The 18,013-nt window shown below is 50.2% G+C and overlaps 4 protein-coding genes across 4 annotated transcripts; 3 read left to right on the top strand and 1 right to left on the bottom strand.

The window, feature by feature from the left end:
• Positions 1 to 389: 389 nt before the first annotated feature.
• J7T55_007170 (polyketide synthase) lies at positions 390 to 3,834 on the top strand (the record flags this gene model as incomplete). The annotated part of the gene is made up of 6 exons (XM_053133872.1): positions 390 to 683; positions 737 to 1,004; positions 1,069 to 1,226; positions 1,285 to 1,309; positions 1,417 to 1,680; positions 1,742 to 3,834. The coding sequence occupies 6 exons, from the start codon at positions 390 to 392 to the stop codon at positions 3,832 to 3,834; spliced, it is 3,102 nt and encodes a 1,033-aa protein (XP_052988215.1).
• Positions 3,835 to 5,094: 1,260 nt separating this feature from the next.
• Positions 5,095 to 6,717, top strand: J7T55_007169 (uncharacterized protein; the record flags this gene model as incomplete). Its single annotated transcript, XM_053133871.1, has 7 exons — positions 5,095 to 5,278; positions 5,335 to 5,354; positions 5,412 to 5,477; positions 5,695 to 5,733; positions 5,804 to 6,189; positions 6,263 to 6,358; positions 6,450 to 6,717. 7 exons carry the CDS (start codon positions 5,095 to 5,097, stop codon positions 6,715 to 6,717), a joined length of 1,059 nt encoding a protein of 352 aa, XP_052988214.1.
• Positions 6,718 to 7,664: 947 nt separating this feature from the next.
• Positions 7,665 to 10,488, bottom strand: J7T55_007168 (uncharacterized protein; the record flags this gene model as incomplete). The annotated part of the gene is made up of 5 exons (XM_053133870.1): positions 7,665 to 8,352; positions 8,465 to 8,534; positions 9,314 to 9,911; positions 9,967 to 10,345; positions 10,412 to 10,488. The coding sequence occupies 5 exons, from the start codon at positions 10,486 to 10,488 to the stop codon at positions 7,665 to 7,667; spliced, it is 1,812 nt and encodes a 603-aa protein (XP_052988213.1).
• A 1,733-nt stretch (positions 10,489 to 12,221) lies between these two features.
• J7T55_007167 (fad binding domain-containing protein) lies at positions 12,222 to 16,342 on the top strand (the record flags this gene model as incomplete). Its single annotated transcript, XM_053133869.1, has 9 exons — positions 12,222 to 12,413; positions 12,701 to 12,947; positions 13,022 to 13,216; positions 13,272 to 13,334; positions 13,471 to 13,683; positions 13,874 to 13,959; positions 14,239 to 14,299; positions 14,356 to 15,535; positions 15,658 to 16,342. The coding sequence occupies 9 exons, from the start codon at positions 12,222 to 12,224 to the stop codon at positions 16,340 to 16,342; spliced, it is 2,922 nt and encodes a 973-aa protein (XP_052988212.1).
• Positions 16,343 to 18,013: the final 1,671 nt, after the last annotated feature.

The following is an 18,013-nucleotide window of genomic DNA, read 5'->3' as shown; positions in this document are numbered from 1 at the left end:
CTGTTGGGCAAATGATCGGTGGTACTGGATGGACCAACATGATTCTGCCCCCAAATACGTAGAACGTGATGCAAAAGTTGTAGGTCTGTTGGCGCTTGTGTAAAGACCCCTGAGCCATGTCACATTTGATCCGCACAAGCGTATCATCATAAGCCACGCTTTTCTTCCCAACAACAGGACTGTCCTAAGGCGATGGGATCAGCCCCCGCATCCTGGCTCTGCCTCAAGGAGCGACCAACTTCCCACGATCAGTATTGAGCAGGACATCAACATACCTTGGTACACCGCTGTGTTGCTCCGCGATTCTGAGCAAACGTCGATCTGATCTCAATCTACGGATATCGTCTTGGACATTGTCACATTCACAATTACAGTTAAGACTGTGCACCATGGCTCCAAAGAGCGGTATAGCTTACGGACGGAGGCTTGTACCACAGGTCGTAGATGAACTTGCAGCCACAGTCCCGGAAAGAATCTACGCTGCCATTCCAAAAACATCTAATGTACAGGACGGCTATCGCGATGTAACCATCGCCGAGCTCGCCCATTGTGTTAACTTCATGGCTAGGTGGCTTGAGGAGAAGTTCGGCAAGAGTGAGACGTTTGAGACCATCACTTACGTGGGGCTGTCAGATCTCAAAGGCATTACCACCCTTCTGGCCGCCATCAAAGTCGGCTACAAGGTATCTTACCCCACAGGTCAAAAATGAGACTGCTCATACTAATCTATGGACAGCTCTTGGTCCCTTCACCGCGCAATCCTCCAGCTATAAATCTGCACCTGATTAATACTACAGGTAGCAGCAAGGTGCTATATGCCGCAGAGATTGAGCCCTTAATGAAACCACTCCAGGCTCTGGCACCCTCCGCCAAGTTTGAGGCTGTCCCTTCCCTCGAGGAAATGCTCGACGGCACCATGAACACGACGCCGTATCCATATGAGAAAACCTTCGAAGAAGCCAGGAACGATCCGATCATTATCCTCCACTCTTCGGGATCAACTGGTAGGACAAAAACGGAATCAGCTTGGGGTGAAATGAATAGGGCTGAATCAGTACTCCCATCCAGGCTTGCCCAAACCAATCACAATCACTCATGGCTCCATCGCTGCTCATGACAATGACCATAATGTCCCATCTCCGCCCGGCCGTGAGAAGCAAGACACGACCGTCTTCACGCTTGACGGTGACAAACGGCGCTTGTATCTCATCTTGCCCTTTTTCCATGTAAGTCCGCAAAGCACGGGACAGTGATTTCGTAACATTGAACTGACACAGCGCTCAGCTTGGCGGCTTCATTTTCTTCATGGGTACGTTCACAATGCGAAAAACAAATTGCAGCCAGACTGATAAATATTAGATCATGCCATTTTAAACAACCTGACGCTTGTCTTGGGACCCCCTCAAAGGGCTCCAGATGCTGAGCTGCTGAAAGAGGTAGCCCGACAGCAGGATTTGCGTGCTATCATTGTCGTCCCGGCCATTTTGGAGCAACTCTCGCATGACCCGAAAGGCATATATTTGCTTAAGCGTCTAGAGTTTGTCGGCTGCGCCGGCGCTCCCTTGCCAGGCCCAGTCGGAGATCCTATTTCTAGCATCGTAAGGCTTCGTATTTTCATTGGCTCGACCGAGACATTCCCTCTGCCAGAGCTTGCTAAAGGTCCTGAGGACTGGCAATACCGTGGGTGCCCGCGCTACAATGCAAATTGATATTCTGGGACAACTTTTCTGATGCTTCTCAGATGAGTTCGCTCCAACCCTCAAACACGAGATGCGGCCGTACGATGAGCAAACTGGTACTTTTGAGTTGATAATTTTTGCCGAGGAATCAGACCGAGATGCAGCTCCTGTGTTCCACAACTTGCCCGGCGAGAATCCGTACTACACTAAGGATCTCTTCACCAAGCACCCGACGAAACCGAATCTCTACAAGTACTATGGGCGGAGGGATGATATTCTAGTTCTAACCAATGGCGAGAAGGTGAATCCAATTCCCCTGGAACAACATGTTCAGGCAGACGCATCTCTGAAGGGTGTCCTCCTTACTGGCAATGGCCGGACCCAGCCTGCGTTGATCGTCGAGCCCAGAGATGCCCTGGACGAACCCGGGCGCGCTCAACTCCTGGAAAAGCTCTGGCCACGGGTCGAAGAGGCAAACAGCCACGTTGCTGGTCCTGGGCGTGTTGCTCGCGGCATGGTCATCTGTGCCACATCCGAGAAACCATTCACTAGAACTGGCAAGGGGACCATTGTTCGCAAATTGACACAGGACGATTACCAAGACGACATCGATCGTCTATATACGGGCCCAGCTAAAGCCCAGCGTTTCGTCTCAATCGACCTCAAAGCCAAGCAGAAGAAAATATACGAGGGTGCGGATGTTATTGATTTCCTCCGGCAGATCCTGGCCGTCTCCTTTCCACCAGCTTCTACGATCGCAGAAGACGAGGACTTCTTTGCTCATGGATTAGACTCCATTCGAACGTTAGAGATCACAGCCACTCTCAAGCACAACCTCGAAGCGCTGAAGTCAACTTCTGTGGCGTGGATGGCTCCACGACTTATATTTCAGCACTCCACACTAGCCAATCTTTCCAAGGTTTTGGGTGCATTCTTGAATGATGGGGTATTGCCTGCAGAAGACTCACCGTCAAATCGTGCGAGAGCTTTGGATGAGGCAGTGGCCCGCTACGTCAAGGATTTGCCTACGAAATCAACAAGTCAGCCCAAGGCAGGCTCCCGGAATGATTCAGGTCAAAATGTCGCTATCATCGGCTCGACGGGCTACGTTGGCTCTCACATCGTCGCCAAGCTGCTGAAGAACTCTGCTATTTCTCACATCTACTGCCTCAACCGCGGCAGTGATATCTCAGCCAGTCGAGAAAGGACACTCAGCAAGCTCGACGAGAATATCGCTGTGCCTCTCGAGAAGTTCACTTTCATGCAGGTGGATCTGGGTGCTCCACATCTTGGGTTGGCCGTAGAGCAGTATCAAAAGATTCTTAACGAGGTAGACGTCGTGCTTTACAATGCATGGCGATTGGACTTTGGACTTGCTCTTCATTCATTCGATCCATTCCTCCGTACAACTCGGGACCTGGTGGACATGTCTCTTTCAAGCCTGAAAAGACTACACATAGTTTTCGTCAGCTCAACCTCTTCGGTAGCAGGCCTGGGTACTGGTTCAGCGGTCCCAGAAGCACCAGTCGACGACCCTTTGGCGGCGATGAACACCGGCTACGGACAATCAAAGCTGGCAGCAGAGAAAGTTCTGGCCACAGCTTCTCGCCAATGCGGAGTGCCCGTATCTGTCGTTCGTGTTGGTCAGGTTGGTGGTCTCAGCCACGGCGAAGGTGTCTGGGCTGATCAGCCATGGGTCTCGGCCATCATCCGCTCCTCGAAGACACTGGGATCTTTCCCGAGCCCTGTTATGCCTGTTGACTGGGTCCCGGTTGACACACTTGCGACAATTTCCGAGCGCATCATCCTCCAGCCTGCCAAGGATGTGCAGGTGCCTCAGTTCTACAACGTTGTATCCAAAGCACAGCCTTGGACACTGCTGCTTGATACACTTCCCGAGAAGGTGCGACAAGCAATTTCAAGAGTTATCTCTCTTCCAGAATGGGTCGGCGAACTTCGTAAGGCATCTGAGTCGGGTGGTACGAGCATCTCAGAGTTGCCAGCAGTACGACTTGTGGACTTTTACGTGCTTTTGGGAGGCGGTATAGAGTCTGCGGACTTCGAAACGGCTAAGACTGAAGCCATCACAGGCCAGAACTTGGGGCCCTTGCAAAAGAAGACCTTGGCATCATGGTTGAAGAAATGGGATCTCTAACCTGTTGCCAAAATAATAGTTTCCATATATCGATGGCAAAATAAGAGGCCGGCATGAGTATCAGGCGAATACATGAAGTCTCAGATAAATGTGAAAGAACTACTGTTGTTTGCAAGCTGAAGCTGTGTTATCCTTTTTCTTTTTCTTCTTTTTCAATTTTATCATTTCTGACATTACTGGTCGTTGTTCACAGACAACCTATTTGGGAACATTCATTTCTATCAAATTTCTCAGGATGTCTTTGCTCTGTGTTACTCTCAATCATTCAGTGTTCGATGGCCCCTGCTGCCATGTGATGTCTCACATCAAACAGTCGTTGGTACCTAGTTAGAAACATCAATCAATGTAACTTTTCCGATTTGCCATACCTACGTAACGACCCAACGCAAGCAGCCATTGTTTTCTCTCAGGCCTGTTCAGTCCGCCATTCCAGCAAAAGGGACCAGCATAAATTACGCAATGAGAATCCTCCCGGGGTGGGTTGCTGGCATGGCTATTTGGGTCCTGGACAATTCGGCATTGCAAAGATACTAAAACTCTCCTCCTGTTACCAGCAATTTGACTGGTAACAAGTCACAAATTTCTCAGTCCTTCTTTACGGCTCGCGAAGTTTGCATTCCTTTTTACGCGCGTCTGTGGGACAATCGGCCAGTTTAGGTAGCACAATGTTGTTGCGATGAAATCACTGCTGCTTGATTCTGCCACCAAAAGTCAGGAAAACTGTGTCATTGATACCGAGCACCGCACAAAGTTCTATCAGCACATTCTTTTAAAATCCATTTTGGGGCCAGTCACATTTGCAGGTGGCAACGATTTTCTGGCATGGGTCATGTTGAGACCTCAACGTCGCAATGGTACCCTTGAATGCCTATGCGCGAAACAATTTTGAGCATCTTAATGTATTGTGCGAGCCAACAGATGCAATTTTGTATAGAGATGCTTTGAGGCAGTGCCGAATTCCAAAAATATCGGAATGCAGCGATTGGATATCATCCGATGTTTGGTTTTGGTGTGAATACTGGATCAGCCAAAACCTGATCAGCTTGGTCAGCACTACGGACTCACTACGGACTGGATATCTCTCCCGGCTTTAATTGCTTGATCTGATCCGAATGCTTACTGTCCGATCAATCCAGATTCATTGTATCTGAATTTCGCGTAAGATCATCATCTTCGCGCTTTGATCTTTGCATCTCTTGGACTTTCTGTGAACACAAGTCTGGATCGATAACCGTGTCCAGACTATCAAAGATAACCACCATGGACATATACACAACACCAGCGATGGAGGCGCCTGAGGGGAAGACTTCAAACCTCATTAATCCCACGTCGCTAATGACGACTCGGATTGGCTTATGCTCGGCAGCTCTAGCGGTCGTGCTCGTGTTCGTCTCTATCCGTATCTACATGAGATATTTGCTCAAATCGTTCAATTTTGAAGACTGTCAGCTATGTCTCATTTCACTTTCTGCATCTTTATATGGAGCTAACTTCCAAAAGGGGTCCTCATCTTTGCAACGGTGAGCTTCCTGGACATTACATTGTAGAAACGATGTACACATGCTGACCAAGCCCAGGCATCCTTCACGGCCCTTCTATCGATGCTAGTTATTGTGTCCACATACGGTGATGGAAAGCATCTTGTGAGTCAAATATCATGAATTTGATCAAAATGAGCTTCTGGGGCTTGCCAGCACTCCAAATTTGCAGAGATTCAGCATCTATATCTCAAGAATATGCGGTAGGGACTGTACTTCACGGCTGCACATGCTACAGGTGATATTGAGTGAAGCTATCTGGGAACTATAGGCTGAAAGCACGGGTTTCGAGAATCTGTAAGCTAATGATTTAAATCAACAGTGGGATGTCTCCGTGGCGGAGCTTTACAGCACACTTTATGTGAGTCCAACACCATCTACCAGCGCAGGCATTTAATGCGTTGCTGAAATACTTTGATGAACTGTTGCAGTACGAAAATATTGCTGAGATATTGTACTGCACGACTATGTTTCCGATCAAATTTGTTCTGCTTCACCAGATAAAATTCATTTTCTTTTCTCACGACCGTGGGAGTCCATCCCATTTCGTCATTGTGGTTTTGATTATTGCCAACTTCCTCGTCTATACAGCTTTGGGCTTGGCTTTCATTTTCGCATGTACCCCTCGAGAGAAGATCTACCATCCTAATATCGAAGGCCATTGCATTTCTGCCACAGCATGTATGACTGCTGCCGCCGCCCTCAATGTTGCCTCGGATGTTTCGATCCTTATCACCCCTTTGTTTGGCATTGCGAAGTTGAACATGCCCCTGAAAAAGAAGCTTATGGCCGCGTCGGTGTTCGGAGTTGGACTTTTGTGAGTCTCTTGATCACTCAATAGAGCCCAATCGAGTCAATGATACACGCGACTGATTCCGTGAGGGACCTAGTGCTATTGCCGCATCATGCGTCCGTCTCTACTATGGTGTAGAGCTCTTCTTCACTGAGGATTCCACTTGGGTCTTCATGGGGGTGGGAAATTGGACGTAAGTCTGCATAACTTTTCTTTCCCCTCAAATGAGCTCTTGCCGGCACCCGTTTTACTAGAATGATTCTCATCAACTAATTCCGATGTAGTGCTATTGAATTTATGATGGGATTCGTCGTTGCGGGTGCTCCATACATCCCGCGCTTCCTGCAGACAGTGACTGGTCGCAAGGAGCAAACACCTCATGCCTACTCATCACGTAAGTTGCATGTGCCACATTACGCGCCCAAGCGGTTCACCCCACCAAATCGACCCGTCGGCTCAAGCTGGGTCGCTCTGGGCGAGCAGGAGGACTTCATGCCTTTCGACGGATCGCTCGAGCGACTTCCAAACGCAACTCACAGGGGCGTTGTCTAACTGGGCATGTCCGCATTTGGGAGTGTTTGGGATTCTCTTTAACAAGATTTCAGAATTGGTTTATGAAAGAAAGAGGCTGTAAGAGCTGGTGTTGATACGTTTAGGGGGTGGTCATTGTCGTTGTGGAAGGAAACTAGGTCTTTACCCGTTTGACTGCGGTGATATAGCACCAGTACCACCAGGCCCCAATTGGTCCCTGAGATCGCTGAAGAAGATCTACCACCTTGCCTTCTGAATCGACGACTTGAGAACGTGAGTTTATATGCCATGAATTAGACTTGTACCGAGCGTACCCACCACTGAGATGGTTGTGCTGTCTTGCTCCAGGCAACACTCCTCAGGGCCCCAGTTCCGCTTCGCCCGAGCCGAACACCGTAATCATATAGAAAGCTGTGTCAAATGGCCAAGATCTCTCCCATAATTTCCAACTGATCTTCTTCGCGCCATAGCCGGACACAATATGTGTCATTTCCGCCATTCTGCGGCAAGCCTCAGCTTATGATCCTGGAGTAGAGGCGTGATGGAGTAGATAGCGATGGCACGATTTTAGGCGAGGGGAGGATTGACCAACTGATGCGATGATACTGAAGGCAGAGATGTCAGCTTATTACAGAGGCTTTTGTGGTCTTGACTGCGGCCTTCTTGGATCAGGTCCCAGCCAGATGGGTATTCAGACACCCGACAGCACAACAAGAGCACAGGATTTCATGTCAGCAGCCCGATAGAGAATTGAACAAGTTAAACCAATTGGATATTCTCTGTTTCTCGAAAAGATCATAGCGAACGCTGCCCTCGGACTTTCAAATCAACAGAATACTGAACGACAGATCTCGTTAAGCTGACTTCGATTCTATTCTAATTCATCGCATTGTGAATCATCGCAGTGTGATCCTCTCTCTCCCTCTCCCGTGGGCAGTTACCTGCCTCGGCAATCGTAGACCATCTCATCACATGGTCACGCAATTACGATCATCAGACCTAGACGAAGGCCCGTTACGCCGTCGCCGAGGAGGTGAACGTTGACGAGCAGGATGTGATGAATAATCGTTGCGACCAGCAGGGTAAATAACAGTCTCCATAGCGTCAGACAACCGGTTGCTCAGGCGCGCCTCTCTCCAAATCTCTGCATCTTCCCTCTCTAGCTGTTTTCGTTGCTCCTCCTTCAATTTAGCATCGAGATAATTGTTCCACGTCAAAGTGTACTCCTCCAAAAGGTTGCAGAGAGTTGCGTACGAGTTATTGTAGGGTCCTTGATCTGTCACCTCGTGATATCGACGTAGCTGTGCTTCTGCATCCCTTCTAATTGTGTCAGTCTCCGCGTCCGACAATTTTCCATAGTACTCCCAGTCACTCCGTTTAGTTTTGAAAGCCGAGTACAGATTGGTGGCGGAGTCGAGTCTATCACCATTGACTCCGTACGCGTTGTCACAGGTGGCACAGAAAAGGTCTAGGCCATGGTTGACCTCTGCCCGCCAGCGGCAATCTTCTGCATCACAGTAGCTCTCTTCTGGGTTTCGACGGGAGTGCTTCATAGCGAGCCTGGCGTCCCTACATGGCTCTATTTTCCTGTGTTCATACCACTCGTTAGACGATCTGGTGCGGACCGGGTGTTTGCACATTTCATGTGCCTCGTAACTGTTACATGTAGAAAATTCTTGGTTAACATAACCACTAGAACGTACCCAGCTTTGAATACAATAGGAAAATAAGAGAAAGTGTAAGAAAAGGCATCAGTGGTTTCTCTTACATCAAGAAACACATGGTCACGAGTTGAGATTTCGAAAGTGGCACACAAGATGGCTCTTGGTGCTTTTCGCCTGTTCAGATGTCGTTTTCTTGAAATGTGATGTTGGCTTCGAGGTGTTGTAGGTTTGGTAGAAAAGTCTGGCTTGCAAAAGCTTATCCTATCCTACGAATTTCTATTGAAGCCCAGGGGACTTTAAATAGTAGAGGCGATACGAAAAGCAGAGCGCGGGTAGTGAATTGTTCGACAGTCATGATAACTCAACATGTCGATGCAGTGGTGAATGATAGCTTACTGTGACTTGAGAGTAGTATACAGTCTACTGAAATGTAGAGGAGAGTGATACAACAGGGTTTGTATGCTAGTATTCTTGAGTGACATAAGGCGAGACCGCGTTCTCACTCACTCATTCATCTGAACAAGGCAAATAATCTCTTATACAAGGACCGATCTGATCCACGGGTCTCAAAGCCTGATGCTGAAAGACTACGCTCATCGGAGAAGCCAGGAAAGCTTTCATCAAATCGATAATGGAGATGGCTCCTGGTCTGAGACTGCTTTCCTGTAGCATAGTAGAGCAGTGTGAATATTTGAAATATGAGTTGCAGCTTCCTGGTTGGTGTTGCAGTTCGTACGCATTAGCATGTTGCGTGACCGAGACTGGCCGAAATCATGGCATGAGCTTCACATTCATCTACGAGCTTTGGGTCACTCTGGCAAAAGTGAATCGATATAATTAGACATTTATCTTTCATTACTACGAATAAGTCGCACTGCTATCTACATTATTGTGTACCATCGACTGTATTATCGAGACAACTCTTTGCTCCAGGGTCTATGCTGAACACCTACGAGTAAGAGCCACTCTGTCCCTCCACCACAAATCAACCGCAGCATTCCGTACTGAGTAATCGATCAGCTTTCCTGTCCCAGGCTGTAGGGCCTCTGTAAAGTTGAAGTCGTCCGAAATGCTGCTGAAGCCCCCAAAACTCGATCTAACCATCACATCATTTAGAAGCCCCTCCATGTTGAATGTGAAATCACCACCAGGCGAGATCTCGCCCGAGACTGGGTCAGTCACGGACGTGTACTCCTGCCAGGCAACGTCTGTGCTCACACCCAGCTGTTTGGCGATGGCTCTCACTGAGCAGTTTGCGTTGGCAGGGTTGAGCAGGTATCTGTTGGCGGCATACATGGATGCTAAAAAGCGGGCGAGGAGGGCAGACTCGGTTTTGTTGGATAGAGATGACTCCCGGACTGTGAATGCGGAAGAGGTGATGGGGGCGACGTAATCGGCGACGCGTGCCAGAACGTTTGGTGCTTCTCCGGTCGGCAGGGACTGGCTCTCGACCGTGAAAGGGTAGTTCAAGATGGTCGCATACACCGCAGTGCCATTGGGCAGGGTGCCATTAAGGAGGTCAGCATAGCGGGTGCTGGTACCACCGACGGTCTGGGTGGAGCATGATGTCAGCAAGCGTTACAGCTGTGCGCTTATTTCGACTGACCATGAAAGAGAAGTCCCCATTGGCGAGTGTCAAGCCAGCCTTTGAGAGGACATATTGTAGCAGGTAAGAGTATCCACTCAAGGGTGAGTCAACAATGATGGGTTTGCCTTTCAACTGAGATATATCGGTGATGGACGGAACAGAAGCGATCACCAAGTCCGGGCCCTGGTCAAGTTGCCCTAGAACTGTGACGTTCTGGTTTTGGTTGAACCGATAGTTCAGAGCATTGTCGACAGTGGCAGTGAGAATGTCATACTGCCCGTTCAAGATTGAGTTGAAGGCATCCGTGCTGCTGGCGACTTGATTGAAGACAACGTTGAGGCCATTGGCTGTGAAAAATCCAAGCTGATTCGCAACCGAATAAGTCGCGGTTGGAAGGCTGAGGCTTCAGTCAGTACCTGCAAACTTGCTTTTCGCAGCACGGAAAAAGCCGACGGGGACATACAAAGCTCCGTATTGAACAGTCCGCAACGCCGAAGCCGCGGTAGCGAGGAGCGAAACCGGGAAGGCGGAAAGCTTCATTGTCGCAACCACAGTCTGTCTGCCGGGGCAAAATAGATGTTTGTCGAACACAGAACACTATGGTGTCCGGTCACAAATGGCTTCCTTTAGGATACCTTAACATTTTTGGTCAAATGTCCCTTAAAAGCACGATACATGCAGAAGGCGTTGAACCGCGGCATCAGATTAACAGGGGTAATGCGAGCGATGTCACTCAAAACGGAGTCAATTACGCGCTCCCCTTCGAGTGGCTAGACTCGCTCTTGTTCTGTCTGAGATATGAGTGTGGCAACCCAGGCATGCTCGATTGCCAGGGCAAATGGGATTTTGAAAGCGGAGCCTGCGGTAGGCGAGATTGTGTCGAGATCAAAATCTAGAACATTCATGGCTACCGAGGCCGCGAGGAGGAATAAAGTCGCTATCCTCTCCCAGCATTCATGGCCGTCGTGGAGGAGCCAAAGTCGTCACCCCCTCCCAGGATCGCAGCCCGTTCGGAACTCTTTCCGCAGAGTAATACCCTTAATTTTGAAGCTTTTATGGGCTAATCCAGCGGGAAAAGCACGGCCATGGTGGAAGGATTCAAGCCCCCGCTAAAGTTCCCTCTATCCGGCGCCATCAACTCCACTACGAACCCGGGTCTCTCAACGGCTAAGGATAAGTCAGACCAGGTTCAACGTTGCTTTGTCAATGCTTTCAAATTTGATAACATCAAATCCTTCTCAACTGCTTTCCTTGGTTGTGATTGGATTCCATGTCTCCATAAATCCGGGCCGTGGGGATGTAAAAGTCCATCAAGATGTGACTTATCATAAAGGCACCAGTCTCGAGCGTGGGATGATATCTCATTACGGGTGGACCCCTGATCCTTACCTCGGCCACTAGAATGCTTAATCTTCAGGGATCTTCAATAGCGTTCGTCAACGACAAGCTTCAGCCCTCCCAGGAGGATGGTAGAGCGGGGGGTCTGCTTCCTAGTCGGGGCAAGTGCATCCTGCAACATTCCCAGGACCAAGGCATTGAAACAGGTAGTCGAACCTTGGAGATCGGCGAAGCAGTTGGGGGTCACATCTCGGACAGACTGCGTCTGAAGGAGGATGCTGAGCGGTGGAAGAAGTCGTGTAGGATATCAAGACCACGTGCGGATAGTACGAAGGCAGGGGAGGGCCCTTTAGCCCCTAGGCTAATTCGCGATGACTCGTTCGAGGATTCCACCCTTGATAGCCCTAGCAAGGGGACGTATGAGGAACTGGGAATGTTGGGCTCTGTCCAATGTGCCTGTGGTTCTGCTGCAGACGATGTTTATGATGGAGACAGGAGAACATCGAGCTAATGTAAACACGGCGGCATTGGCGTCTTCGGGTCCTTGGTGTGAGAGTCGCTAGTTCTAGGCTTTTTAGGCGTTTTCCTCCGTCAGGTCCCACTCGCCTCAAGAAATGTGATATATGATCGATGAAGGGCAGCTAGGTATGACCTCTAGGGAGCTCGCCACTTCGTAGTTCCTGCGAGTTTCACTGTCTCCCGATGCAGGGGCTAATTTCTGCAGGTTAAAGGTGAAGGGTGATACATCCGTACTGATGTCCGCAACGGTGAACTTAGAAATGTGGCCCCTGGACACAGAATCTGCACATGTGGCCGGGCTGCGTATGCCCTAGACACTAGACTCTGGGAAACATATTACCCGCTTCTCCCGCTGTTGGCTCCTCGGAGGGACCCGACTTTGATACTAACTTGGCCTACTCTCTTTGAAATTCACAATGACGCTCTTCGTCGGTTGGAAGCGAGATGCTATTGACGATGGCGTCTCAAATCCAAGGGGCGAGATCAACGCCATTCTTTCTATTGCGTTCGCCTGCCTCTCATTCGTCTTGGTCTCGCTGAGGCTTCTTGTAAGGTGCATTGTCAATAAATTGGCGGGGCCCGACGATTACCTGATCGTCGGATCAATGGTCAGTGTGAACCTCCAAGCGCGTCTGTGCATAGACTGATCGACTGTTTAGATACTGGCCATTGGTTTAGCTGTGACTTATAATGAAGGTCTGTACATACTGGGCATGGCAATTGCGGACGTGCAAATCATTATTTAGCCTCTTCAAATATCTGACAGCCGTCTAGAAGCAAAGAATGGGTTTGGCCTTCACACTACACAAGTCGATTTGCGACATAAGACTGAGGCATTTAAGGCAAGTGGAGCTATTCGTGAGAAGTCACTCTCCAGTGAAGCTGACCTGTACAGTGGTTCTTCGCAGCCCAGCTTATCTACAAAGTCGCCACTTGCTTGACGAAGCTGTCCATTCTCGCGCTTTATCTGCGAATATTCCCAGACCGAAAGTTTCGAATATCCACATGGGTCGTTGGAGCCATCGTTATCGCATACACTTTGGCGGCTTGCCTTGTCACAGTATTCTCGTGTAATCCAATTCATAAGGCCTGGGACAAGAAAGTTGATGGAAAATGCGTCGACATAATCCAAGTGTGGTATTGTACGTTGTTCCCGTATGCCCTCGTCTTGATTTTGTGGTCCTATCAACAACGTATTGACCTGCTTTTACGTCAGCTACTTCAATTATGATCATCATAACTGATGTGATGATCATATTACTTCCTCTGAACCAGATCCGGCATCTCCAACTGCCCTTTGTCCGGAAGCTACTGCTCTCAGGGGTCTTCAGTCTAGGCATATTCGTGATTGTGTGTACAATTGTTCGAATGTGCACTGTCTCGCCTAAGACCACAGCTCAAGATCAAATTTGTAAGCAGCCATCTACCCTCACTCTTGCAACATGCAATATTGACAAACGCAACAGACTATCAAGCAACGTCGAATAGCTGGACTTTCCTCGAAGTAAACGTCGGTATCATATGTGCTTGTGAGTCAAAGAAGATTCCAAATGATTCTTTGCCAAATTGTTCCAGATAATCAATACATTCACCCCCTCATCAACCGCTCTATCTTGTTATTACAGGGGCCGTAACTTGAGACAATACTGATCTACCAATAATCAGGTCTCCCTGTCCTCAGAATGCCCATGAGGAAGCTCTTACACCCCTTCAGGACCCAGCGAACCACGGTTACAGGCACCCGAACAAACGACCACCAGCTCAGGACGATCGGCCAGGTGCCTTCCCGAGGGACAAACAAAAGTATGCGACACGACGATGACAGTTTTGAGGAGCTCATCTTGCAAAACAATCCTAAAGAGCACGGAAAACTGAGTGGTGCATGACATTTTGTATATTATATGGTATGATACGGAACATGCTTCTTTATGAGCACTTGATTTCTCTGCGTAGCCGTTTAAAACTTGAATCTCGATTTTTCATGAGGTCAATGGACTTGTGATCACAACGTCTACCACTGGTCACCGCCATTATTCCAGTATTTTTCCTTCATATCATTCCACTTCAGCGCTCGTGTTCCAGCTGGACGACATCCGATGTGGTTGGATGCCACCCCAGATCAGACAGTGGAGTTCGTGTCTGAAAGCATTTCCGGTGTGTGTCTCATTAGTGTCGATTTCTTCAAATATGGATGGCCAGCCATTTCGGGTTCAGGGCCTTTTCAACTTCTACAGGATGTCTCTTACAGGGTACCCAATAGGAACGCTGGCTATGAGTCCGAGGTGCTTGGGAACCGTCTGAAGTGTTTGAAGATTTTGCTTGGACAGCGACGCCAGTTGCCAATTTGTCTACGCCAATCTCCGCATCTACATAGATTAAAGTAACTGCGGAACAGCCAGCCACCCATTCACAGGGCAAGATTATCCTACACAGGAAAAGGGCTTCTCTGGGAAGTTTGCCCTGCCACAAGTTGCGAACAGCATATCATGGTTAAGTAAGAATTGACAATTTGTTCCCCTTATGATTCAGAACTGGAGACAATATTGACAGGAGATGAGATCAAGTTACCCAACTTAACAATGCTTTCCATGAAGTTAGTGAAGTTGCTTCATGAAGGGCCAGAGGTAATCAGGAAGAAGTTCGATACCAATTTCTCCAGGTCAATTGACACCAGCAACAAGTACTACAGCGATGACTCTATCCACAGCAGAAATCAACAAGTCATCCCGATCGTCACAAACGAAAGCAACGCTGACAGCCCCAGGGCTGATCCCAAGACACGCATCCCAACTATCACACTCAACGACAATGACGTGCCTCTAATACCATCCTACTCTACAAACTCTGACACCTACGTCGACATACCAGACAGTATCCCATTGCTGGACCTCCATCCCCTCAGGGCAAACCCGATAGCCTGGGCGACACCCATCTACACCCAAGCCAACATACAGGTCCAGAAGCACTCAGAGACACGAGCCACTTGCATGAAACCCCCTACTTTTCGAGTAATAATAGTCGGTGGCGGCCCCAATGGCCTAGCCTTAGCCCACGCCCTCCATCTGGCCGGAATCGACTACACCCTCCTGGAGCGCTCGCCCACCATCCTCACCGATGATGGCACCCCTCTCGCCTTGTGGCCAAACTCGGTGCGCATCCTAGACCAGCTGGGCCTCCTCAATGAGGCGTGGAAGCACGCAGTTGACATGCGCATCAAGCACAAACACCGAGCGGACGGATCTCTGCGCGACTCCAGCGACGTATTCGTGCGTGTTGAGGAGAAACACGGTCACCCATGGATGCTGCTCGACCGCGCCACGCTGCTGCGGATGATGTGGGAGGCACTGCCGGAGAGGGAAGAGCGGATTCACACAGGGAGGGAGGTGGTCTCTGTCGAGACGTATGCGATGGGTGTGCGTGTAACTTGTGCGGATGGGGGCGTCGAAGAGGGCTCGATTGTTGCTGGGTGCGATGGGGTGCACAGCCTTGTCCGGGAGGCTGTGCTTGACCTGCGCGCGGCGAAGAAGAAAATTGCGAATAGGCTCAGCCTCATGAGCCACGGCAGCGGTGGGAGCAATGGTGGCAAGGTGGACAGTCCCATGATGGCGAAGTACTACAGTCTGATCGGGTCGGTCTCCTTGATGGACGGGCTCGAGCCTGGTACCTGTTACGAGACGAGGAGCGATCCTGAGGGCAAGACGTTCCAGATTCTTGCGGGTGAGGACACGGCGTAAGTTACACCACAAAAGACGCATGAACTATGTTTGATGTTATCATGGCATGCATCAGACACAACGCAAACTGCTATATCTCGATCTTCTCAACCTGAGTCAACTAACTCAAGAGCTACAGGTACTTCCTCGTCTTCATCCGGCTGGACAAGCCCACCTGCGATCGGACAGCCTACACAGACCAAGACGCAGAGCAGCTCGCCACCGCCCTCGCAGAGCACCCAGTAACAGACAAGATCAAGTTCGGCAACCTATGGCGTGTAAAGCGGAGTGGCAAGATGTTGAAATTCCACGAAGGCCTTATAGAAAAGTGGTATCACCAGCGGATAGTGCTGGTAGGCGACGCAGCGCACAGTCCGCGACCACACATAGGCCTCGGGGTCAACACAGGTTGGCAGGGCGTGGCGGAGCTGACGAACGGTGTACGGCGACTCCTGCTCAGGACCGAGGGCGGCTACAGCCCAGGCACGGCCAGCATCAAGCGAGTGTTCAGGGAGTACCAGGAGCGACGCGAGGACCTGGCCAGGAGCGCGGTGCAGCTGTCGGCGCTGTACGCGCGGGCGGTCGCCGACCGGGGCTTGCGGTCCAGGTTCTACGACTGGGCCGTGCCGGCCATCGCTGGGGACATTGTCAGGTCGGGGATCATTCTGGACTTTGTGGACGAGGAGAACTATAGGGAGGGCAGAGAGAAGTGGACACACCCACGGCGCAGGGTTGGTGTTGCTTCTACTGATGAGGCTGAGGAGCGTATGGGGCGACTTGCATGGGTGTATCCAGGTATCCCGATCAGTATCAGGGCTACCTGATCATAATTCTTCGATGTTATACTAGGGCTGACGCGATTTGGAAGACGCATAGGAAGAAGGGTCTACATTTGCATGAGGATATCAAGAGCGATGGAAGGCGCTTAATAGTGACTGGCAGCTAAGTACTGCACTGCACCACCTCGAGTCGTAGAGCCTTGCAGAGATGACATTCCTCCACAGCTACTAGGAAACAAGCATACACAGGAGAACAGGACACCATCAATTGACTGGGCCTTTCTTCGAAGAGACGTCAGACCTCGTCGAGCGCGGGTTGTGTGGCTTACTCATGGCACAAGCCTTCCACTTCAGCTTGCGCCCATCACTTCTGACATGTCAATCGACAATCACCAGTTAGCTGCGATCGCTTAGAAGCACAGCCAACAGAAAATGACACCGATGACGTTGGAGTGGCCAAGATATGGCCTGTCAGCTAAGCTACCTAGTCTGCAAGATCATCAAAGCAAGCAAGAAAGAGACAAAGTGAGGATCTGAAAGCGGCCCAGATGGGGGTCCGCCTTAGCCAATGAGCGGGCAGGGCTGGACAACATGGTGCAGTCGACAGGCCCAGCGACTCTGGCCGAGATGACTCGCATTTCTGGGTGCAGACGTCAGGATGAGGGATGCTCCTCCTATTTGTTCCCGTGCAACCACCTCAGGATCGCCCTTTGGGATGTTGGGACGAACCCGGAGCATTGTGTTTCTCTGGTGAAATGAAACGTTGGTGTATCCGGTGTGCCGTGTGGCCGCGCGCCGTGTGCATTGGGCGTTGGGGGGAGGGCTTTGGGGGGGGGCATTGGGCGTGTGAAATGATTGCCATTTCGCAAGACTGACCGACTGACAAAGCAGGCGCTTGTCAGGTGCACCGATGCGGTGCTCATATCCGGGTGGGCGGGCGCCGTTTATGGTTATCTGTGGGAAGCATGAGGTGGTGCAATTTTGAGTGCGAGTGCAATTTTAAAGGGGAGGAGATGGATTGGGAAGAATTAGAGTTGATTGCTTGAAAAGTGGCCTCGCATTGGGTGCGTAAGCGAACGGATAACTCAGATGAGGAACCCGGGAACCCGGGACCCCACAGCGGCGGCATGTCACCCTTGACTGCCATGTGTCAATGGGCATGGGTGTGAGTTGTTGATGTGGATATGGGAAATGGATTTGGATGTGGATTTGGGTTTGAGATGTGGATGTGGGTGTGGATGTGAGAGGAATGTGATTGGGAGTGAGGCGGGTGAGATTTGAGGGACTGGATGTGAGGCTCGTCACGAGAGCCAAATCCAATCCAGAATGAGTGAAGCCCCAAGAGAGAGGATGTTGTGGAAATGACTGCAAAATTCCTCAGTCGTCAAGTCATAGTCTAGTTAGCTATAGGACGGGCTGGACGGGCGCTGTATACGAGAACAATTTTGATTAAATTGCCGTCAGGCTGTCACGCGTGCATTGGGTCGGCTGTCAACCGAAGGGCTAGGCCTGGGCTGGCTGGGCTGGCTGGCTGGACATGGCTTTGGTCAAGGCTGGGCCCTGGCAGGGCGGCAGGGCGGCAGGGCGGGAACAACAGGCTATTTGGAGCGTGATGTGACGTGACGGGTCACAGTCTTGTGTGCGCGTGTGCCTGTGTGTGTGCATTGTAATTTCTCATGGTGTTTTGCCAGATATGGGTCTGATCGAGAGGCAGCA

Source organism: Diaporthe amygdali (assembly GCF_026229845.1).
Source record: "Diaporthe amygdali strain CAA958 chromosome Unknown NODE_40_length_369474_cov_65_526704, whole genome shotgun sequence".
NCBI classification, from domain to species: Eukaryota; Fungi; Ascomycota; class Sordariomycetes; order Diaporthales; family Diaporthaceae; genus Diaporthe; species Diaporthe amygdali.
Note: the sequence above shows the minus strand (reverse complement) of the source record. Positions and strands in the feature narration are given on the sequence as shown.